We start from the raw sequence: 25,515 nt of genomic DNA on the forward strand, positions 1-25,515 counted from the left end.
AAGGGAGAAATGAAAAGACTACACTGATCTGGGGCTTTAAAAGACAGATTCTCTTACTTTCTGAGACTTGAAAAGGAAGAAGAGATTGCACAGATTGTAAGTAATATAGGTGGGATTTGAACCCAAGTACCAAAACCTACTTCTGTCTTCAAATTTCATACTCTTAATCATTCTGTTTTCTGTCTTTCAATAAAGAAGGTTAGGCAAAATCTTCCAGAACTCCAAATCAAAATGTCTGCATACCTTCCACCAACCATCATGTAGAGAAGTTGTTTTCCCCAAAAGCAAAATCCCAAGTCAGGGAAAATCTAAGGTACAAGTCAAGTTTTTAGTTCATTCTTTTGACAATTAAGTACTAAGCATTTTAACATGTTCCTTAGAAGAAGAAAAAAAAAGTACTAAGTACTTAACTCTGTGCCAGGCACTGTCCTAGTTTTATACACATGCGCGTGCACACACACACACACACACACATATATATATAATAGTTTATGCATTTAATATATATATATATGGTATGGCATATGAGGTAGGGAAATAAGCAAATAAATAATACATAGGAAGAATATCAGTTATAAGTGCTCATGGTAGGAGGGACAAAAGGGGAAAGCAGAAATTGATAATAGCCCTGAACTTGAAACTGGAAGAACTAAGTGCTAGCTTGGTTTTGCTACACACTGGTGTTTAGTCTTTGGGCAATTCACTCTTCTGAATCTTACTTCCTCACACATCAAATAAAGGTCATTTTTTTTAAATCTTTTTTCTTTCTTTTTTTCTACATCACTGTAACCTTTGCTTGGGACAAATAAAGGTCATTTTTAAACGTAGTGTATTGAACATAAATGTTTATCTTTGTTCCTTTCCAAAAGCCCAATAAGTGATAGGAAACATATTAAGAAAAAAGAAGACTCAAACCCACAAAGACAAAAATAACAGAAGAAAAAACAACAGCAGACAAGTATGTCAACCAAATTTTGGAAGATAAAAATAGTCAAACAAATGCCGACTGTCGGCAGAATTGAGGAAGGCAAAACTTCAGTATGGAAAAATCAGAAGTCAAAGCAACCCACCAAAGAGAATGAAATGAATTCAGAGGAAACATAGCCTAAGCAGGGGCCCAAAGAAAACTTTTAAAATAACAATTCATATCATCAGAGACATAATACAATAATGTATTCATGAAACAAGAACAGCATGCTGTAAAAAGAAACTAGAGAGCAACCACAAAAAACTCTTGGAAATTAAAGTATGAAAAATTCAAAATTAAAAAATTAAAAATGAAACAGAAGAATTGAAAGATAAAGTTGAGGAAATCTACCAAAACATAAAAAAAATATAAATGGACAGAAAATAGGAGAAAATAAAATCATATGATATATACAAAAATATTACATCTAACTTTTAGGCATTTGGAAAAAAGATCAAAGAAAAAAACAGCACAAAAAACAATACCAAAAACATCCTAGAACTGAAAAATGAGAGTCTCCATACTGAAAGGTCCCACGATGAAAGAAAAAGTCACAATTATTGCAACGTTTTATGAAACCAGACATTTAAAAAAGGAACCTAAAAGCTTCCAGAGAGGGAAAAGGCAAGTAGATTGCACAGAAATGTGTAGAAATGAGAATGAGTTGAACTTCTCAATCACAAGGATGGAATCTAGGAGACAATACAAGATTCAAAATTTTGGAGGAAAATTATTTCCAACCATAGTACATCTGGGAAAAGTATTAAGTAACTATAAGAGTAAAATAAGGACTTTTTTTTTTCTCCGAGACAGACTCTCATTGTGTCTCCTGTCCCCTACGCCAGAGTGCAGTGGCGTGATCATAGCTCACTGCAGCCTGAAACTCCTGGGCTCTAGCGATCCTCCTGCCTCAGCCTCCCAAGTATGCTTTGGCTCCAGGGATACGACACCATGCCTGGCTAGTTTTTTTGTTTTGTTTTTTGTTTGTTTGTTTGTTTGTTTTGGTAGAGACGGGATTGCACTGTTGTCCAGGCTGGTCTCAAACTCCTGGCCTCAAACCATCCTCCCACCTCATTCTTCCAAAGTGCTGGGATTACAGGTGCAAGCCACCACACCTGGTCAATAAAGACATTTTTAAGCACAAAAGTTCTCAAAAAAAAAAAAAATCACTTGCTATAGCTATAGACCTTTTTGGGGGAAACTGTTGGAGAATGGGATCCACCAAATTGAAAATTTTATCAAGAAAAAAGGAGATATTCTGGCTGGTTGTTTGCTACTCCTTCTGCAGTCGTCCACAGGCATCCAGTGGTGCACCTCCAGGGAGTCCTCTTGGAATGTGAGACAATTCCATACTGGCTCTTTCATAGGCACGATTTCCTTCTGGTCCATAGAAACCACTCACTCACCCTTTGTCCAGTGAACAAAAACGCAGGTTGGATCCAACCCATCAGCAACCTCTTCTTTGCTCCTCCACTGGAAGGGACAGCCAGCAGAGCCCTCGCTCTTCAGATTTCCCAAGTGGAGCTAAACATACCCCCAAATTGCAAGGAGCACAAATTGAGCTTGGTGACTGGTCCTGTTGATGCTCTTTCCCCTGGAGTTGAGACAAAGTGCAGGCATCCCTGCGGAAGGGAGAAGGAACACACAGAACACTACTGGCTGTCTGCAAAACTTTCTCCTCATCACCAGCAACCCATGGCTTTTTATATCCTCTATGTAGGTGACTTCTTCTCTTCTCTTCTCCTCTCTTCTCCTCTCCTCTCCTCTCCTCTCCTCTCCTCTCCTCTCCTCTCCTCTCCTCTCCTCTCCTCTCCTCTCCTCTCTCTCTCTCTCTCTCTCTCTCTCTCTCTCTCTCTCTCTCTCTCTCTCTCTCTCTCTCTCTCTCTCTTTTTAAGAGACAAGGTCTTGCTCTATTGTCCAGGCTGGAGTGAAGTGGAGCAGTCACAGCTCACTACAGCCTCCAACTCCTGAGCTCAAGCCATTCTCCTACCTTAGCCTCCTTGAGTAACTAGGATTATAGGCATGTGCCACCACACTTGCCTAATTTTTTTTTAATATTTTTGTAGAAACAGGGTCTTGCTATGTTATCCAAACTGATCTCAAACTCCTGGCCTCAAGCGATCCTCCCTTTTTTGCCTCCCTAAGTGCTGGGATTACAGGTGTGAGCCACCATGCCTGGCCCTGTATTCTCTAGTTAGGGGGCTTGTGAGTTGAATGGCCAGTTTCAGATGTCTCCTTTGAAATTTTTGTATCTTGATCTGAACTTACTTTGGAATATGTTCTCTGTTGTACAGGAGATTCAGTTGAAACTTTCATTATATCTTGTTACACTGACAAAAATTAAAAGTAAAATGACAGGATTTCACTACACTATGTCATCTGTAAGGTCTCGTATATAGCTCTAAAAATTATATTGTATGGGTTGGAGGAGGTGTGTTTAAAGAGAACAGCAAAAATGGCTGGATACTTTCCAAAAATAAAAAATAAAATAAAGAGAACAGTAAGATGCTGTGGCACTGAGAAGCAGAGTTATGTGTGTGTACAGTGCAAGCCACCACACCCAGGTGTGGTTTGTAATGTGGTCAGGTAGGGGTATAACAGCCAGCCATGCTGCATGCCCTGTTACTAACCCTGAAAGCCTTGGAGGACAAGGAGGAGCTAGCTGAAAGGATGACCACACGAGACTTCAAAGAACTACTAGCCAGATACCATCATTTGAAGAGACTTGAAGAAGGTGATTTGGAAAAACAAAGAACCTTTGGTCTTCTCCATTTTGAGATATTTAGGATGTCAGGGGAATAGAGTTCAACATATTTAACTCTCGGGAGGACTGTAATAGTGACTCTTTTATAATATATCAGGTCTGTATGCTGTTTTAAATTTTAATTTTTTATTTGTTATTTTTATTTATTTATTTATTTTTGAGACAGAGTCTCGCTCTGTTGTCAAGGCTAGAGTGCCATCATGTCAGCCTACCTGACAACAACCTCACACTCCTGGGCTCAAGCAATCCTCCTGCCTCAGCCTCCCAAGTAGCTGGGACTATAGGTGTGCACCACCATGCCCAGCTAATTTTTTCTATTTTTAGCAGAGATGGGGTCTCACTCTTGCTCAGGCTGGTCTTGAACTGCTGACCTCAAGCTATCCTCCCGCCTCAGTCTCCCAGAGTGCTAGGATTACAGGCGTGTAATTACACCATGTCCAGCCTTAATTTTTATTTTTTTAGAGACAGGGTCTTAATCTGTTGCCCAAGCTGGAGTGCAGTGGTGTGATCATAGATTAATGTAGCCTCAAATTCCTGGGCTCAAGCAATTCTCCCACCTTGGCCTCCCACAGTGCTGCAATTACAGGCATGAGCCACTGTGCCTGGCCTAGGTCTATGTGTTTTTAATAAAAATAAATGGGTACTCTTACAGTAACTCCATGAATGCATTATTTTTTTTCTTATTTTTTTTAAATTTTTTTTTTATTTTGGCATATTATGGGGGTACAGATTTTAAGGTTTCAATAAATGCCCATTTCCCCCCCCTCCCCCCAAAAGTCTGAGTCTCCATCATGACCATCCCCCAGATGGTGCACATCTCACTCATTATGTATGTATATATCCATGAATGCATTATTGAAGAATGAAGGCTACATTTTAAGTTTCTTCTCCTCCCCACCCCCCCACCCCCGCAGTCACAATGTGTTCCAATATGTTTCTTATTCTTAATGAAATGTTGTTTGATACAAAATGTAGCAAAATCTAAATCACTTCTTGAGGCATAATCAGAGCCCAAGCATTTAGATCTGATAAGGTTAATAGATCCAGAACACTCTTTGGTATACTTCCAATTAGAAATAACTGGTATCTGAGAAGATTTAGAATGTCTTTCTTCTCCCTCAATAATATTGATTTTTGAGCATCTTTGTAAAGCAAAATTTTCTAAATTTTTTTAGGTTTGGGTCCAGAGGAACATTTGCTCCTACTTTCACAGTTTGGAAATTCCAACAAAATTGCTTTTTTTAATGATCTTGAAATTCAATGTGATGATTTATACCCTAAATTTTGAGTCATTTAATTTCCAGTGATGAGAAAAGTGAGGTAAGGAAATACTAGAGTGATCAATCATCAAGTTAGTCACCCTCAGCAAAACTGTCAATTTGATAGGTAAAATTGCATGTCATTGATTTAATTTGCATCTCTTTGATTACTAGTGAGGTTGGGCATTTTTTCAGTGCTTAATGGCCTTTTATATTTCTTCATTTGTGAACAACATGTTCATAGGTAGAAAAGGTCTTTTGATAAATCAGATAGCAGTTTCCACTGGGATATAGACAAACTATCTTCTGGCCCCTCTTTTTTTAAATTTGCACCTTAATGACATGCTACTGCTCTTGGATGAATAGACTACAGCAAACAAAAACCAGCCTTCACCTTAAATGTGAACCACTATTAATATTACTACTATCACTGATTTGTTCTCTATTTTCAGATAAGAAATGCATCTAAAAAGTCAACTGTTCTAAGAATAAATTCCTACCTTTGAAAGACAGACATCAAAGTTTAACTTGCTTATCAATTATAAGTGTATACAAGTTCACTCATTGGGTTACCAACATATATTTTCACTTTGGTTGAGATAGGCATAGCATTACTTGATTTAAAATTTCTCAGGTTAAGTTACTAACATCATGTTTCACCATACATAACTTTGGGGCCTTGAAGACCCTTTCATCTGTGTGCTATAATGAATCCCAAATGACTTTGCTCCCTTGGACTGTCTCCATGTCCTACTACGACTTCTGCCTTTTAATGAGGTTGTCAATCCAATGCCCAGCCCAATTGACTATTAAAATTTATGGCTTTGGCTGGGCGTGGTGGCTCACACCTGTAATCCTAGCACTTTGGAAGGCCGAGACGGGCAGATTGCTCAAGGTCAGGAGTTCGAGACCATCTTGAGCAAGAGTGAGACCCCACCTCTTGTATATTCCTGGATACAGCTGGAACCCATTTTACTAAGTGAAGTATCTCAAGAATGGAAAAACCAGCACCACATGTACTCACCAGCAAATTGGTATTAAAGGATCAACACCTAAGTGGACATATAGGAGTAACATTTATCGGGTGTCGGGAGGGTGGGAGGGGGGAAAAGGGGATGGGTGTATACAACCACAACGAGTAAGATGTGCAACGTTTGGGGGATGGACATGCTTGAAGCTCTTGCTCAAGGGGGAAGGGGGGCATGGGCAATATAAGTAACCTTAACACTTGTACCCCCATAATACGCTAAAATAAATAATAAAGAGAAAAATATTAGCTGGACAACTAAAAATATATAGAAAAAATTAGCCGGGCATGGTGGCGCATGCCTGTAGTCCCAGCTACTCGGGAGGCTGAGGCAGAAGGATCACTTGAGCCCAGGAGTTTGAGGTTGCTGTGAGCTAGGCTGATGCCATGGCACTCTAGCCCAGGCAAATAGAGTGAGACTCTGTCGAAAGAAAGAAAGAAAGAAAGAAAGAAAGAAAGAAAGAAAGAAAGAAAGAAAGAAAGAAAGAAAGAAAGAAAGAAAGAAAGAAAGAAAGAAAGAAAGAAAGAAAGAAAGAAAGAAAGAAAGAAAGAAAGAAAGAAAGAAAGAAAGAAAGAAAGAGAAAAGAAAATAAAAGTTATGGCCTTATCTTTAGCTACACTCCAAGTGCCTAGCAGTGAGAATAACATTGAATTCACAATCCTTATCCAAAATAAGACAAATAATATCTATGCAAGCTTGACCGAGTGGTCTATTCCCCTACTGGATGCTAAGATCTATCTCTAGGAAAGACCAAACCAGAAGAGAGCTGGACCTCAGCCTCTCATCATCTCTTCTTGCTGAATTATGCTCAGACATGGTGCCAGTGCTCTACACTTAGGGATATTTATATGAAAAAATCAAACTCACGGGCCTCTCAGTTCCTTGACTTTCTCATCTTCATAGACATGTTTTATCTATATCACATCCTGGAATTGTCATCACCAGAAACAGTACCACTTCCAAAATCACAAATCTAACATCTCAACCTCCTTGCTGCCCAGCCCGCTGCTCTGCTCAAGTGCCAGCTGCCACAGTTCTTCTTCCTCACTAAGAACACCTCTCCCTTTACACCCCACCACTACCGTTTTCAATCTGTCGAGATTTTCTTGCCTTCGCTTCCTTCCTTATCCACCTTGGGTACCAAAGCCTAAATTTATGCTCACTCACATAATTTAAAAATCCATCTTGATTTGGCTATAGTTTGATGGAGGGGATCAAAGGATGTCACAAGAATGCAGTTTCTTTTCTGCGTTTAAGAGCGCTGCTTCCTCTAGGTTGGTTCCGCTCTCAGCCAGGCTCGCTCCTCATCATGGCAAGGAGGCTGCACTCGTTAGCCTCAAACCTCCAAATCCAACCAAAAGAGAGACTCTCTTTTAATAGTTTTTGCAAAAGCGCCGACATTCACTGAGAATCCCTAAGAGGATTTGCCCTTCACGCCTTCCTCCTCTGGCTTGTAGAATGCAGATATGATGGTTGGTGCGGAAGCAGCCATTTTGGAGGCAAAACTACTTGTAGAGCATGACAGAGCAGCAATACAGACAGAGCCTGGGTCCCTACCATTGTAAAGCTGCCCTATTAGTCCTGGATAGCTCAACTTTATACTTCTTTTACATGAAAGAGAAAAAAAATGTCCATATTGTTTATACCATTGTTATTTTTTAGTTTTTCTGTCACTCACAGCCCAATCCAATCCCAACTAATGCCAAGTGCACAGTATCAAGACAGACAATGGCATTTTAGGAGCCACGCAGAGTGTAATAATGTAAAAGCAAATAAAAAAAGTAGAAGGTAAAGGCAAATCCAATGGTCACCAATGCATGTCTTTCATGCCATCCTAATCAATGTAAATTTTATTCTTTAAGCAATGTGTGTGTATATGGTGGGATTTGAAATATTTTGAGCTAGGAATTAATATGATTATTTTATACGTTAGGATGGTTCTTCAAGTGATATGATGGATATTTTGGAAGCAGGCAAGACCAGAAGAACTGAGCTTGTAACAACTCCAGCAAGAGACAATCCAGGTCCAAATCAAGGTGACAGTAGAAGGTAAAAAAGAGACAGATTTGAAAGATATATATAAGATAGAATTGACTGGAATATGGTCAGCCTGAATGACTTCTGAAGCACATAGAGGCAGATAGGCACTATTACAAGACTATCACCAGTTGATATTAGAAATAGCATTCCAGAGAAATGACATACAAAAAAAATGCAGCTACTCAGGCTATAGATTGTTTGCTTACCACTTGCACATATAGTGCTTACAAAAGTTCTGAGACTCACATGCATGTTATGTCTGAATGAATGTGCCTGGTTTATTGGAGTGTACATATATTTAAATCACTATTACATGTCAGTTACCATTTGGATCAGTTCTTCCTCTTGTAGCAAGCAAGATATCCTCAATCTACTGCCTCAGGCATGCAAATGAATTGTAACTTTATCTTTCTACAATTCAACTTAGTCTTTTTTTTTTCTTGGCTCCTCATCAGTCAACTTGATCAACTTAGTCTTTATCTTGAGCCTCCTGATAATATAAAATAGTTATTTAAGATATTTTTCCCATATCGCCCATGTTTTCACCATATTTAAATTTAGTCAATTCAGGATTTTTATTTACCTTTCTCCATGTTTGCTGAGGTTGTTTTATTTAAAAAAAAAAAAAAAAAAAAAAAACAGAGTCTCACTCTTTTGCCCAGGCTAGAGTGCCCTGGCATTAGCCTCAGCCTAGCTCACAGCAACCTCCAACCCCTGGGCTCAAGGGATCCTCCTGCCTCAGCCTCCCAAGTAGCTGGGACTACAGGCATGCACCACCATGCCCAGCTAATTTTTTCTCTATATTTTTAGTTGGCCAATTAATTTCTTTCTATTTTTAGTAGAGACGGGGTCTCACTCTTGCTCAAGATGGTTTCGAACTCCTGACTTTGAGCGATCCGCCTGTCTCAGCCTCCCAGAATGCTAGTATTACAGGCATGAGCCACCACGCCTGGCCTTGTTCAGGTTATTTAAACACTTATGTTTACATGTGCTCATTGGATTGGAGGTGGGGAGTGGAACTGGACATTGGTCCAATTGAGAGATGGCAAAGGCCTTTGCTAATGCAATAGTTATGGGGTCTTACTTTTTAAGAACAGAGAAGTATTAATATATTAGAGGAAATTCCACCGCTTAGATACCCCTCATTGCAAATATAACAAAATAAAATAATGGCTACATGGATTAGAAAATTATTATTATATTTTTAGAGTGTAAATTGAATTCTGATTGACTTTACACCTTATGATTCACTTGTGATAGCTTGTCCTGTTCAGAAAATAATTGTGAAGACACAAATGGTAATATTTTAGCATACTGAGAATGGCATGAACATATATTCCAACCTGACTTCTAATTTTACAAAATTACATATGAGTTCACTCTATTTATAAACTCTGAAAAAAACTCTCTGTTTCAAATAGTCCCACTGCACAGTTAGATGAGACTAGTTAACCAGTTCATGTCAGAACTTTGGTTCCAGATTAACTAGTCCCTGATTATAAGAATCAGTGTATTAATGTTAGTGAGGATATTAATCATGTCCTATGAACCCCTCAATAGTCTATCTCATGATTCTCAGGTGGAGTCACTAGGAAAATATTCAGTTCTGACATCAAATTTATTTTCAAAAGTAATCTTTGGTAGGAAAAAGTTATGAAACATTCATTCACATATACAATGTACAAAAGTGTAACTGATAAAATCTTCATACCTCCACACAGCATGAGAAGCTAAGAAAAAAAAAAAAATCTTCACTCTTCATAATCAGAAATTTCTTTTTCTTTAATTCCCATCCAAAGTAGTCAATCTTCATGTCTGAACTCAAACATAATTATCTTTTTTATTTATGGTTTTTATTTAAAGGTCAGATATCCTGATTTTGTCTTCTAGAGGGACTTATGGAGCCTTTAAATGTATTCAACAAATATTTATTGAGCATCTACTACATTCCAGGAACTGTGCTAGGTACTTGAATAAAGCTGTGGATAAAACAGACTAAAACAAGGCCGGGCGCTGTGGCTCACGCCTGTAATCCTAGCTCTTGGTAGGCCGAGGCGGGCGGATTGCTCAAGGTCAGGAGTTCGAAACCAGCCTGAGCAAGAGCGAGACCCCGTCTCTACTATAAATAGAAAGAAATCAATTGGCCAACTGATATATATATATAAAAAATTAGCCGGGCATGGTGGCGCATGCCTGTAGTCCCAGCTACTCGGGAGGCTGAGGCAGAAGGATCACTCGAGCCCAGGAGTTTGAGGTTGCTGTGAGCTAGGCTGACGCCACGGCACTCACTCTAGCCTGGACAACAAAGCGAGACTCTGTCTCAAAAAAAAAAAAAAAAAACAAAAAAACAAAAAAACAGACTAAAACAAAAATCCCTACACTCATAGAGCTCACATTATCTTGGGGGAGGCAGACAATAAATGCAATTGACACACTGACTGCCACACTAGAAAAAAAGTTGTTTTCCTTGGGACCGTGGTGTTTTATTACAAAAATAGAATAAAAACTTCAAAAACAAAACGATCCTTTCTAATTTAATGAAAAATTTGTTATTTTTTATTGTCTTCTGTTTATGAGTTAGATGCAACACAATCCATGTTTTTAGAATTAAATTGTCAACATTAATTGCAACAATAAGAAAATCAACAAGTAAGATTTTCACAAACCAACTGCAGGGTTTTGCTTCACCTGGGCTCAAAGCTAGCATGAGTTAAATACAACTCACATGGCAGTTAATGTGTTAATAAGTGAAATACATATTATGTTACATGGTAATAAGTGCTAAGAGGAAAAATAACGCAGAGAAGGAAAGGGGGGGTGCAATTTTACATAGAGTAGGAAGGGAAGGCTTCATAGAGATTATTCGAGTGAAAACTGAATGAAGGCTGGGCACAGTGGCTCACACCTGTAATCCTAGTGCTTTAGGAAGCTGAGGTAGGAGGATCACTTGAGGCCAGGAGTTCAAGACCATCCTAAGCAAGAGCCAGATCTTATCTCTACAAAAAAAATTAGTACCTGTAGTCCCAGCTACTCAGAGGCTGAGGCAGGAAGATTGCTTGAGCCCCGGAGTTTGAGGCTGCAGTGAGCTATGATGACACCACTGCATTCTAGCCTGGGCAATAGAGTGAGATACTGTCTCAAAAACAAAAAACAAAGAACAAAAAACAAAGCAAAACAAAAATAACCTCACACACAGAAAAAAAAAACTTCCACAGGACAAGCTTACATAAAAAAAAAAAAGATTGATTGACCTGAGGGAGCCCTGAAAAGATGAAGGCAGAAGAGCTGTTCCAGAGGGAAGAGCAAGTGCAAAGGCACTGAGGTGGCAGCCTACCTAGCATGTTTGAGGACCATCAAAGAAGCCAGTATGGTTGTTGTGGAGACATTCCTGGGAGGGTAGAAGATGAAACCCAAGAGGTCATGAGAGATCAAGGACTTTGGCTTTTGCTATAAGATAAGAAGCCATTAGAGATTCTTGAGCAAAGAATGTGATCTGACTTACCTTTTTAAAGGGTCATTCTAACTGCTAGGTTGTAAATAGAGACCACAGTAATAAACCAGTCTAGAGAGGATGATAGCTTGGGTCATGATAGCAGAGGTGCAGGTAGTGAGAAATGGTTCAAATCTGGATAAACTTTGAATATACAATCTACAGGATTTGCTGATGGAATATTTATGGGGGAATGAAAAAGAGCAGAGTTAGGCTGAGATTATTGACCCGAAGAACTAGAATGATGTTTCCTTTACTAAGGTGATGAAGACCGAGAGAAACAGAGTTTTTAAAAATGTTTTCTCACTTATAAATCATAGCACCCACATTGAGCATATAAAGCACTTCTTGGTGTTTAACAAAGCAATCATAAAGAACACATGGAGAATTTCTAAGTGTTTTAAGAGACTCTCAGAACCATAAGATGCATTATATATCATCTTGCTCACTAGATTTTGAAATTTTTTATATTGATCCAAAAGAAACAAAGTTTATACCTTGACCTGGTACACACATGTGTATCTACATACAAACATACACACACACACACACACACACATTCACACATTCACATACACATGTATCACTGAAACGAAATTTTATGAAATAAATATCTTTATTATGATATATGTGTACCCTGATGTTTTGTTTTGAATTCTGGTAGTGACACACCAAATTGATTTACAACCCTCATTTTGAAAAACACTCAACCCTTTCAGTCATGGCTCAAACTTTTCAGTATTCAAATGAGGAAACAGAGACCCAGAGAGAGTAAGGGAGATGTCAAAAACCTCCCCAAAGTCAGTGGCAATACTGAGACTAGAACAAAAAGAGCCCAGATCCTCCTTTCCAGCACTTCCCATATTTTCACTTTCTTATAAAAAAAATACATTAAAACAGAATTTCCTGAATAATAGCTTAAATAGCTTTCTTAAATGTGCCCTACCTACTTGCCTTATTTTCTAAGCTTAAACTTTCATGAACACAAATATAACATTTTAATTAAGATATTATTTATACTCAGCATGCATAATACAAATAAAATTAAAATTATTCATGGACTATTCACAGGCAAATTTTAGTAATCATAAAATTAATCAAATTTTAGTTCATCATGAATCTCATGAGGTTGTACACACACTGCACATATATAAAAGTTCAAGTTAAAACAGAACTATGGTAAACATAATTCATTTCAACTCAATGAGCATTTATATAGAATATCTACATTGTGTTAATTGCGTGTGCTGGGAAAATAACAGTGAATTAGTAAGTCCCTCTAACCTTGAGAAACTTACATTCTAACAGGAGAGATAGTCAAACCAATGGCTACAATTCAATATGAGATATATTACATTAATAGAAGATATAAGAGATAGAAGTACAGAGGACTTTGCTTAACTTCTGTAGGAACACAGATAAGGAAGAAATCAATTCTCCTTAGGGGCACAGATGGTTCAGAAAGAGTAAAAAAGGCAAGTAATATTTGTTCTGGGCCTTGAAAGATATATAGAAATTTGCCAACCAGATGAAGCGTGAGAGGAGTATAAGGAGAAGAGGGAAGAGCATGAAAAAAAAAAAAGAAAAGAAAAGAAAAAGAAAACCATGTCACATAAAGGAATCGCTTGACTAGATCTTGATGCCATATTATGGTCAGTTTATACATGACATGATTAAGTATTTAGACTTTATCTTACAGTGAATGAGGAGTCATCAAAGGGTTAATAAAGTAATTCTGGGAGCAACATAGTAACTAAATGGGAGGCTGGTATGGATTGTGTCCCCTAGAGAAAATAGGTTGAAGTCTTGATTCTCAGTACCTCAGAATGTGACCTAATTTGGAAACAGAGTCTTTACGAATGTAGTCAAATTAAGATAATATCATTAGGGCAGGCCCTAATCCAATATAATTGGTGTCCTTATAGAAAGGAGAAATTTGGATACAGGCACAGACATGCATAGAGGGAAGGCTGTGTGAAAAGACCCAGGGAAAATGCCAGTTGGAAGTGGAAGATTGAGTGATACATCTACAAGCCAAAGATTGCCAACAAACCAGCAGAAGATAGGTGAGAGGCATAGATCAGATTCTCCTTCACAGCCCTTGGAAAGAACCAAGCCTGTTGACACTGTGATTTTGGACTTCTACCCTCTAGAACTGTGAGGAATAAGAGTGTTCCAGTTGTACTTACAGAAAATCCAGACACCAGTAGCTTAAACAGTAGCTTGATTTATTTGTCTCAAACAACAAGCTGTCCAAAGCTGGCACAACAGATCAACCACACCATTAGGGAGCCAGGCTCTTCCTTGCTATCCTATCACCATCCTTAGCATTTAGTCACAGGATGGTTGTTACATGTTCCAGGTAGGAAGGAAAAGGAAAGGAGAAAGGGTGAAGGTCAGTAGGGGTGCCAGTGCCTTACAGAAAAACAAAAGTTTTACCAGAAACCCTACTTATTCTCATGGGTCAGAACTCTGTCACTTGGCCATCCCTAACTGGAAGGGTGCTAGGAAGTCAAGAAGAATGATAATAAAAGATAGATAGCAGCGGGGCAGGCAGTGAGGATGGTGGGGGTGAGGGGTTGGATTCGATAATTAGAAAGTCCCTGGCAACCTTATCAAATGCCATTATTTCAGGGGTACACTAAGCATGGAGAGTATATTAGGGGTATATTAGGCTTGTTGAAGACCAGTAGCTGAGAAACGAGAATAGATTGTTCATTTCTTATATTTGAAAAGGAGAATGATGGAGGAGGCAACAATCTGAAGGGGAAGCATAGTAGAGAGGTGTTTTGCTTCGTTTTAGGATTGTGGATACTTGAGCATGTTTATAGTCTGAGCGGTAGAAACAATTGGAGGGAGATTTAAGCTGTAAAAGATATGAAGTAAAGGTTAACTATTGGGGAAAAGCCCTAAAAAGATGGGGGACAGGGGATTAAACACATCCTTGAAAGCAACGCCTGTTCTTCTAAAACAAGAAAGAAAGGATGAATAACGATGGCAGAAGTTTTGCTGTGTGTAATAAAAAAGCGGAATTCAAGGCTGCGAGATGGTGTGCACCTGTAGTCCCACCTACTTAGGAGGTCCCTTGAGCTGAGCTCAGCCTGGGCAACATAGAGAGATCCTGCCACCAAAAATAAAGAAAGAAAGGAAAGAGTAGAATTGTTGAAAATTTTATTTTCGTAAACATACACTTTAAAACTGTTGATAAACTTTAACTTTTTCAAAAAAAATCAATCTTGAATTCACTATTACTCAATTTGTGGAAAGGCATGAGACACCAGGATTTAAGTTCTGCTTTGTTTATTTAGATCATTTGACCAGACACAAGCTAAGTAGACACCGCCTGTTCACTTTTTCCGACTTGCAGAATGGAGACCAAGAAGAGCAGCTTTTGTGAGAGCATCTCAACGTCTCACTTTTTTCCTCCCCCCCTGCCCAGGGGCTGGAGGGCTCCTGAGGGTATGGGGATGATTCCTGGCGGTTTCCTCACCCTTCTGTGGTACTCAGAGCAGTCAAGACGAGACAATGGTGGCAAACGGCACCGGCCAGAGCGTGCTAGGGGCACCCAGAACTAGTTGTGCACATTTATTGTGATCCTGTTCTCAACTCTTTCACCTTAGAACGCCTTGAAGGTGGTGCTCAGTGAGATTAGAAAGCAAGAAGCTGCCATGGGAATCTTCAGAAAACTAGGAAGCAAAACAGTCGGTCAAAGAGGAAGCAACAACAGTGACCTAAGCTACAGCCTGAGAGACTTCCAAAATCTGAGCCCTAGTCTGACAAGCCCTTCCTGACGCCTGTAAGAAAACGGCTCTCACTTTTCATTGGCTGACCCTCTCGGAGTTGAGACCTCGCTTTATTTTCATTGGTTGCTGCTGCTGTCACGTCCTTTCGCCACACCCACTTTCCCGCCGGCGACCAGTGAGCTTTGGGGGAGAGTGATTTACAGAGGGTCGGGGGCGGGAGTTCGCGCCCAGCAAGCCTGTATCCCCCCTCCCCGGCACCGCGCACCGCCCCCGACCTGAGGCCCCGCCCCCAGCTGGGCCGGGCCCCGCCTCCCCCTCCCGAGAGGGCGGGGACCAGGCGGCGGCCGCAGCAGCCGCAGGAATATGCTGGAAGCCGGCGGGCGGGCGCCCGCGAGGTGCTGAAGGGACAGTTCCCGCCGCCGAACTTACCCGGCGGGTGGGGCGGCCCGGGAGCCGGCGGGGCACGTGAGCGATGGAGACCATCTGGATCTACCAGTTCCGCCTCATCGTGATCGGGGACTCCACCGTGGGCAAGTCGTGCCTGCTGCACCGCTTCACGCAGGGCCGCTTCCCGGGGCTGCGCTCCCCCGCCTGCGACCCCACCGTCGGCGTGGACTTCTTCTCGCGCCTGCTGGAGATCGAGCCCGGCAAGAGGATCAAGCTGCAGCTCTGGGACACGGCGGGGCAGGAGCGGTTCAGGTAGGGCCGCCCGCGCCCGGACCCGGGGGACCGCGCCGCCCCCTCCGCTCGCCCGGACGCCGCTTCCCCCACGCCGGCCCTGGGCCGGGGACGCGCCGGCCCTTCCCCTTCGAAAGTGCACACACTCCATTCTCGTTTCCCCTTCGCCCCTCCTCTTCCAGGGACGACTTCCTCCTCCGCAATTTCTCACTTCTTGCTTTGGCGCCCATTTCCTGCGCCCCTCTCCCGTCTTTCCCGCCCGAACCAGGGTCGCCGTCGCCACCCCCCACCCCCGACCCCCTCCCCCATCACCCCCAACTCTTTCTGCCTTGCCGGCGTTTTGAGCCCCTTCGGCCTCCCCGCCGCCCCCGCCCCCGCCCCCGCCTTCCCAGCAAACTCGTCTCCCCTCGCTGCGCACGCCGCGACCCCGCCGCCCTCCTCCACGCGCCCGTTTCCCTGCCCCAACCCGGCAGGTCCCCCGCCGTGCGCCCCGGGAGCGCTGCGAAGTAGGGGTCCCAGATTCGTGACTGAGCCCTCGGCTCCACAGCAACCAGCGCCTCAGCCCGGGTTCCTGCGTGAGCTCGCTGGGCACGGTTCACAGGGAGAAGGATGCGGTAATGGTCTGCACACCCCACAGCTCCGAGTGTGGTCATCAGAAATACTGGGTCATGACCCCTGGGAATGGGTCTTGCAGGGCAACTAGATGCACCATCAGGGGGACACGGGCACCGCTGAGGGTGTGAGAGTGTGTGTGTGTGTGTGTGTGTGTGTGTGTGTGTGTGTTTAAGCATTGAGTTGTCTTTAGAACTTTGTCATCGTTGGTGGTCTGGTGGGGAGAAGATGTATATTGAGATTTGCCAGGAACTTTTGTTTTTGCTTATGATCGATAATGAACGTTCCAGGGTGATAACTAGAGCAGAAAATAACATTTCTACATACAGAAGGAGGGATCCAAATAAACAGTCTCATTCCGGGTGTTCACTGGGGACGTGAAGGATTTCACAAAGGCGACTCGTGTAAATAAAAAGTAAACAAAGTTATCTGCCTTTCTTGAGTATTTGAGGTGGAACCAGATTTAAAGCACATTTTACATTTCTACGATTCAAGGACACTTCGTTTTGGAGGAAGGTAGTAAAACTGGTGTATTATAGTGTTTTGTTTCCTAAAGATTGCATTATCACTTGGAACTCATTTAAGCATGCATTTTGCGTTTGTCAGCGATTACTCTGCTTGTGAAATGCAGTACGCCATGAGGGGACTTCCCAGACATGGCTTCCCCTCTCCCCCAGCCAGCATCCATTCCAAATGAGATCAGCCTACATCTGTGAGAATGGTCCCAACATTCAAAGTTTTGGCTTCCGTTCCCAGCTATGACACTGATTCATAAAGATAATAAGTGCACTGTTTAGCTTGCTTGTACCATAGTTATCCTGTGTATGAAATGGAAGTATAAGGCCAGCCCTTCAGAGAGGTGTTAAAGGTTATTGATTTGATTTATGTTATGCAGTACTTAGAATTCCATGAAGAAATGTTCCTTTTCAAGAAGCCTCCTTTAATTAAAATAATTTTTCAAACTTCTGATTCCTTATCTATAAAATTAAGGAGTCATTATGAGCTCTAAGATTCCTTCCAGTTTTACCTTTCTAAGGTTGACTGTAAATTCCTTCACTTGTGATCTCAGAGGTGAACTTTGAAATATTTTGGGGTCAGAAAAAAGCATTTACTAATAGCTCTTGTCCCGCCCTTTAAAGTGAATACAGTAAAATTGTTCTTTATGCCTTAAACTTCTAGCAACTACTGCGAATTGCAACTATTAACACAAGAAATATAGGTAGTAAAATCTTATTGTGTCTAATTATTTCCTTAAAAGTAGCTCCTCAATTTATTGACAAGAAAGTAAAGAATGATTAGCTTGGTAGACTTTAAAGACCTTTCTGCTAAATAGATGATTGTTTTTTAATGCCTTTAAGAAGAATGTAAATAGTAGTTCATTTTATGTACATTATTAAAACCAGACAGTAACTCGCCCATAATAATGCAAGGACATTTAGGGAATGTTTATTGACAATGAGTCATACTTTATTTTGTTTGGCTCTTTACCAAAGTTATATTCATAAGTATATACATATTTCAGTAGCTACCTCTAAATACTTGCTTTTCTCTCATTTACTAGAATGTTTCACCATAAAATAACATTTAAAACAATTACTGTTAAATCATTCGGTATCTGTCTTCAAGAAAATGCAGATATTCATTTTGAATAATAGATCTCCTTGCTCATTATATTTCATAGAAAGGTACTGTAGTTCTTGAAGATACATTCCTATCAGTAGTCATAATCACACCATGAGGAATTTATAGGAAATGTCATATTTGGAGGTTTATTGGTGACTAAATGTAAAATAACAAAAAGCAACCTACTTTAGACAGCTCATGAAGTAGCTTGAAAGCATAAGAAAATATGTTACAGAACAATAAAATAGTGGACTGATAATTATGATCATGATTATTAGCCTTAGTTTTTCTTGTTGTTTTGTTTTTGAGACAGAGTCTCATTCTGTTGCCTGGCTAGAGTGCAGTGGCATCATTGTAGCTCACTGCAACCTCAAACTCCTGGGCTCCAGTGATCTTCTTGCCTCACTTCCCGAGTAGCTGGGAGTATAGGTGCACACCTTCACACTTGGATAATTTTTCTATTTTTAGTGCACACTGCGTCTCCCTCTTGCTCAGGCTGGTCTTGAACTCCTGATCTCAAGTGATCCTCCTACCTCAGCCTCCAAGAGTGCTAGAATTACAGGCATGAGCCACAGCCTTAGTTTTCAATGTTCAAATTAACATGCTAGTAAAGGATAACTACTTGCATAAAATAAAAGGAACAAAATCAAAGTAAAAAAGGTTTAGAAATATAATGTATATATGAGCATAACTATAACCTAATACAATACTAAAATGTTACGTTTTTATTATTAACACCATGTTTTGGTGAGGATAAACATCAAATTTCTATATTAAGGAAACTTAGAATTACAGTGCCTTCATTAAAGATAGAAGTTTATTTCCCATACTAGGCAGGGTGGCGTGTGCCTGGGCTGTTGTCCCAGCTACTTGGGAGGCAAAGGCCGGAGGATCACTTGAGCTGAATGAAGAGTTAAAATCCAATGTAGGCAACATAGCAGGATTCTGTCTTAAAAAAAAAAAAGAAGAAGAAATCTGTTTCTTTCTTGTGTAATAGTCTCAAGGTGAGGGGTCCAAGTTGGTGGAGTGGTTCTGCTCAAGGCCATCATTAAGGTACCTTCTCTCTTAGTTTTCTGCCATTCCATAGGACATTATCATCATCTGTGCGGACAAAGCCGGGTTGCAAGCACCTTGTGTGTCAGCTCAGGGAAAGGGGAAAGAGAATCCTTTAAACCACACATGGTTTTTTTTTAAGCAAATGAGGCCAACATGGTACAGATCCCTTCAGCTCCCAATTTGTTGAGGAAAACTTAAAGTTACAAGGCCACACTTTGACTAGGCCGTCAAGGTAGGGAAAATGAATTTGGCATTGTGTGTGTTGGGGGGAAACTAGTAATCACTATTTTTTATAATTTTTAATCATCATAGTGGAAGAAGTTTAGTGGTAAGGGAAGCAAGAATATTGTTTAATATAGTGTTAATAAGAATATATATATTGGAAAGGCAATAGAAGTATGGAGAGCATTAAATATAAGAATATAAATTTTGAACTTTTCCCATAAAAAGCATTTAAAGTAATATGAACATAAACTGAGATAAAGAAATAACATTGTTGGCTATAGGAACAGGAAAGCTGTGGGTTTCAAGACAGATTTTGCCTTTGATTTCACATCATCTGGCCTTTGGAGAAAGTTACGGCCATTGGTTGTAAAGCTCAGAGAATAGTATTCTCCTCATACAATACTCTCAAGGTGTGTCCTGCAGAACATTGGTCGCTTGTGATTCGTTCTAAAAGATACATTCTGTGATCAAATAAGTTTGGAAATGCCTGTATTCCATATAGCATTCTCTTAAAAATTCATATAGAAGGCTCTAAGAAGTAATTGCAGCAAAGAAACCTGTTTAACTTTGATTAAACTAGTATTTCCCAAAATTTATTTTATGGGCTATTTTTAAAATATGAAAATCTGTGATAACTAGTGTGCTAAGAAGAATGATTTGGGATTACTAACTCCCTTGCTAACTCCCTTTAGTCATATTCTTTGAGTAGAACCACTAAACACTTGAAGTTTCAAGCAATGGAAGACCTGCAGACAAAGTTAACCGGCTGATTCACTTACCAAAGAGCAGTGGGCAGTAAGTGCCATGTAAGGGACAGCCTTCCTCCTCCCTTCTCCCCTCCCCACAAGATCTGGGGGTGGCCTCTAACTAACACCACTAAATCTACTAGGTCTCTCCCTAACCCTCCGCCTGCCTCTTCTATCTCTTTCCCTCTAGTTCTTCTTCTGTGTATCTTTCTCTTAGCCATTTTGTCTTACCACCCCCCAGCTTATTTTTATTTTTCCTTTATCCCTTTTCTCTGCCTACACTACTCATAGTTTATTCTCACCTTCTATCTTTGTCTCTCCCTCATTTTTGTGTCTCTTACTCTCCCATTTCCTTTTAGCTTATCTCCTCTTAGCCTCCTGGCTCCCTTATGTCCCTGTTTTTTCCTCTGCCTCTTTGAAACATTCATAGAAAGATAATGTTTCAAAGTGGTTTAACTTAGGGGGAGTGTAGTATCTCATGCCTGTAATCCTAGCACTCTGGGAAGCTGAGGCAGGAGGACTGCTTGAGGTCAAGAGTTCAAGACCAGCCTGAGCAAGAGCAAGACCCCGTCTCTACTGAAAATAGAAAAATAAAGTGGTTTAATTCATATTCTCTGTTCTTCCTTTTAAAAGCAAGCAACATTAACATTTTATATTTCTCTTTTTTTCCTTCTTTTCTTTTTCTAGTTTTTTGTTTTTAAAAAAGACCCCCATTTAATTCTTCACCCCCTTGCTGTGGTCCATGGTCTTCAGTAGAAAAAGATTTCCTATTCAGGATTGGTAGGTCCATAATTGCATAGGTAACAGAGCAGAGATTGTCCACAATTAAGTGTCATAATCATTGCAGTCTACTTAGTTACAAGTTATTAGAACGATAAAAAGGTAGGCAGTATTTGTATTGTGTAATCAGATGATATAATGTCTTGGTTAAAATTATTTGTGTTATAAATAACAAATCTAGCCAAATTAGTTTAGCTAATAGGGAATAAATTATATATAGGCTATAAATTATAAACAGATTTCATGAACAGCAGGAACTTACTAAACATCGAGGTGTTTGGAAGTATCTCACTCCAACAAGAGTTTGTAGATATCCCCTCTAGTCTATTTCTATTCTCCATCTCTGTTGGCTCCCAATTCTGTCAGCCTCTCTAAGTTTATTCAAATTATTAAAAGAAAAAAAAATCTCAATGGCTACTTAACTGGCCAGTGAATCATCTCCCCTGCAGTCAAGTTATTGAGATACATATTGTCAACCTAAAATAATCAGAAAGGTCAGAATCTAGTAGAGAGTTTATTCAAGCACAAAGGTTGAAGATGGCTTGGCTGGGAAGCATAGATTCTAAAGAATGGAAGTCAGTGTTCCATAGTGTAGGAGTTTGAGATCATTTATGTAGACAAAGTTCAGGGAAGTTTTATAGAATTTAACCATTTTTCTATGTAAGGCTTAATGCATAGTTGCAACGATCTGATTAGTTGAGGTTGTCTTTTTCTTTCAAGAAAGGTATATTTAACATTCCATACTAACGATGTAACGGTCATGGCACCCCTGTTCAGGTGCCAACTGGCAACAAAGATCAGTGATTGGAAGGGGAAGGTCTGGTCTCTGGCCTTTCCTAGTCATTTATGAAACAAGAATAATGAGGAAGAGACTTAAGCTATAATTTAAGAAGCAGAATTGCAAACATGTTCTGTCACTCAGATCATGGTTACGTCTCTCTTAAGACTTAAGTGTTTTGGGGGATCCAATAGCTTTTAAATTTTATTTATTTTCACAATATAATACAAGTATATTATGTAGGTATTATGGGTCGTATAACACAGATAAATCTGTAAGGGTCTACTTTTTGGGAAAGAATTCACAGAAAGAGGAAATGAGCAGTCACCCCCAAAAGTGTCTATTTTGTGGTGTTTTCAGAATAAAATGGTATGTAAGAGTGAGCCAACATCATTTCTAACAAGTGTAGCGGAATGTGAAAAGATGATTTGTACAGCCAAACGTATTTTTGTACTCCAAAGATTATTTTCAGTGTCTACTCAGGACATTCAGAACATTTTGAATGATTGTGTAGTCAGTATAGTCAAAAAACTAGCCAGTGATTTAAAAACCTGTGATTGCTTTTCTCTTTTTTTCTTCAATAAATTAATTGATTTAGCATATGTAACCACAACCTCAATGTTGCAATTGTGTATGAAGTCCTAAATATTGTACACCAAATGTCTGAAGGCCCTGAGCTGGCAAAATTGAGAAGTAGGTAAAGCTTATTCTTGGGGAAAGGCCTTCCCAACTTTTTTTATGTTTTTCAATAGTGAGACCTTGACCCACCCATCCCTTCTGTTCTCCCTTACACCTCAATCAAAAAGCTATCTCTTAATGCTCTATCATGGCTTCAGAGAGAGTAGTAGCTGGAAGACAAAGGCACACAAAATTATTAATAGTTGAAAACAACTTAATGAGGCTCCTAGCTGGAGTATCTATATTCTAAAAGAGGATTACCTCCAAGAGAGATAATGCCTTATCTTGAAGTAACATCTCCCTGTTGGCAGGGCTATCAACATGTGGCTGCTGGGTGTTAGAATTCCCTCTCATCATTCACAGTGAGGGCCACCTGTTCATACTCACTGGCCCCACATTTAGCTTTCAAAGCAAGGGCTAGAAAAAAAATGTTAAAGATGATGTTGTAAGTACGTGGATTACCACAGTGACGTTTTCACATGAAGAAAAGCGCTTTGCTCAGTCTGAGAAGGAGGAAATGTCCAGTCAGTTTGGCTAGCATGCAACAATTTTTTTGACAATTTACCTTCCACAGCCATGTTACTTAGAAGGTAGAAGAAGAACTTCTTGGAATTGTCTGAGAATATTTATTTTAGTATATTCAGAGGCAGTTAGTCTCATCCTGAGTTGGAAGGAATTTGCTTTCTTCCATCCTACTCTACCTGTCAAGCAATAAAAAAGAAAGGAGAGCCCCTTGAGTGATACTGAGGTACATACACCAGGGAACATCAGATATAACTTTAATGAGATGTTTTAATTTTTTTATGTTTTTGAGACAGAGTATTGCTCTGTCACCTGTGCTAGAGTGCTGTGGCGTCAGCCTAGCTCACAGCAAACTCCTGGGCTCAAGAGATCCTCCTGCCTCAGTCTCCCGAGTAGCTGGTACTACAAGCATGCACCACCACGCCTGGCTAATTTTTTCTGTTTCTGGTAGAGACAGGGTCTTGCTCTTGCTCAGGCTGGTCTTGAACTCCTGACCTCAAGTGATCTTTCCACCTTGATCTCTCAGAGTGCTAGGATTACAGGCGTGAGCCACCATGCCTGGCCTATTTTAATTTTTCCTAAAGTAAAATTTCTACAAAGCCTATACTTTATGATTTTAATAAATCTGCCTCTAAATATCAATAACTTTTAATCAATTCTGATAATATATGATTCAGGGGGGTTCACTTTAAAAATTGCCACCTCATACACTCTGTTCTAACCTAGTATAAGTAATAAAGTCCTGTACCGGCCTATAGAAGTTCCAGAAAAATGTGGAACTGAGGTCAAAGTATGTTTTAAATGTAAAAGTATACTTTTAGCTTACACTGTGGAAGAGTTTCAAAATACAGATAGTATTTCTATATGTAAGCATTTCTGAGTAAATATTAATAGCTAGCTGGCATGTCAGTTTAGTTTAAAAACCTTAACAGTGTTCTCTTAAACGTCCTTGAAATATAGTGGTTATTTTTACTTTCCTTCTTGTGATAATGATTCATTTTTAATTTAGGAACAATTTGTTAAATCAAATTATTATACTATTGGAAGTAAGTCTCTAAGACCATCCACTGATATCAATAGCTAGGATATAAAGAAATCATCGAAAATACCTCAGTCAGTGCCGAAAAATACTGAGGTGAGGAAACAGAGATTTCTCTGTTAGTCTTGTTTTTACTTCACTAGTATGGTGAGTGTATCAGAAATCACATAAGAAAGATCTTTTTTTTTTTTTTTGAGACAAGGTCTTGCCCTGTTGCCCAAGCTAGAGTGCAGTGGTATCATCACAGCTCACTACAATCTCAAACTTTGGGCTTGAGCGATCCTCCTGGCTCCTGCTCCGGAATACCTGGGACTACAGGCACGTGCAACCATGCCCAACTTTTTTATTTTCCCCATTGTTTTTTTGGAGACGGGGTCTCTATGTTGCCCAGGCTGGTCTTGAACTAACCTCAAGCATTCCTCCATCCTCACCCTCCCAAAGTGCTAGGGTTGCAGGCGCAGCCCAAGAAAGGTCTTTATCAAGGCATGTCCAGAAGATCATCAGTGACTTTTCTTGGTAAAATGTGAGCCTTCTCTACGTCTGTTTTTTTTTCTACTTTATATATGATTGGTCATAATATCTTTTTAAATTATCTTCCTTTACCGGGAATGTTAAAAGTGGTTTTTCTACTGATTCTTTAGCCTTTCCAAATGTATTTTCTTTTCATAGATCTTGGTGATAAGGGCTCAAATGGATAAGGCTAAAGTATAGGCTTAATGACAGACTCCTGCCTCAGATATACAAAAGAATAGTGTGTGGCTCAAAGTGAAACCTCTTTTCTCAGAAGAGATCAAGAGAGAAAACTGCAAAAGAGAGCTAGGTAGATACTAAGAACTTCCTAGCTGTAAGAGAAGGCATTATGAAGAAAGATTATAGATTCTCAAATTATAGGCATTGCCTATCATTATTCTCTGGAGTAGCATTTTTCAAAGGTATATTAATAGGTATAATTTGAGAATGGAGTTTTTTGGTCAAGTAATTTGGGAAATGTAGCGTCATTGCAGGACTTCTCAGATATTTTTTTTTTTTTTTTTTGAGACAGAGTCTCACTCTGTTGCCTGAGCTAGAGTGCCATGGTGCCAACCTAGCTCACAGCAACCTCAAACTCCTTGACTCAAGCAATCCTTCTGCTTCAGCCTCCCGAGTAGCTGGGACTACAGACATGCACCATCATACCCGGCTAATATTTTCTATATATGTTTTTAGTTACCCAATTAATTTCTTTCTATTTTTAGTAGAGACGGGGTCTTGCTCTTGCTCAGGCTGGTTTTTTGGTTTTTTTTTTTTTTTTTTTTAAGGAACCAAGTTTTCTACTATCAGGCTGGTTTTGAACTCCTGACCTTGAGCGATACGCCGGCCTTGGCCTCTCAGAGTGCTAGGATTACAGGCTTGAACCACCGCGCCCAGCCCCTCAGAGCTTTTAATATACTAATAACACATTGTGAACCCCCCAAGGCAGATATGGTGTTTCTCAGCCCAGAGTCCTT

At 40.0% G+C, this 25,515-nt stretch overlaps 1 protein-coding gene and 1 long non-coding RNA gene across 2 annotated transcripts in view; one reads left to right on the forward strand and one right to left on the reverse strand.

The window, feature by feature from the left end:
- Window positions 1-14,744: 14,744 nt before the first annotated feature.
- LOC105876113 (uncharacterized) lies at window positions 14,745-15,811 on the reverse strand. Its single transcript, XR_001156252.2, has 3 exons — window positions 15,721-15,811; window positions 15,364-15,471; window positions 14,745-15,234 (listed from the first exon to the last, which is right to left on the reverse strand). It is a non-coding gene; the product is annotated as an uncharacterized LOC105876113 (long non-coding RNA).
- Window positions 15,764-25,515, forward strand: part of RAB39A (RAB39A, member RAS oncogene family) — a 29,427-nt gene continuing 19,675 nt past the window's right edge. The window contains exon 1 of the mRNA XM_012773722.2: window positions 15,764-15,990. Coding sequence (XP_012629176.1) covers window positions 15,764-15,990 — 227 coding nt within the window. The remainder of the gene's footprint in view (window positions 15,991-25,515) is intronic.

The sequence above is a fragment of the Microcebus murinus genome, chromosome 4 (assembly GCF_040939455.1).
Source record: "Microcebus murinus isolate Inina chromosome 4, M.murinus_Inina_mat1.0, whole genome shotgun sequence".
In the NCBI taxonomy this organism is placed as follows: domain Eukaryota; kingdom Metazoa; phylum Chordata; class Mammalia; order Primates; family Cheirogaleidae; genus Microcebus; species Microcebus murinus.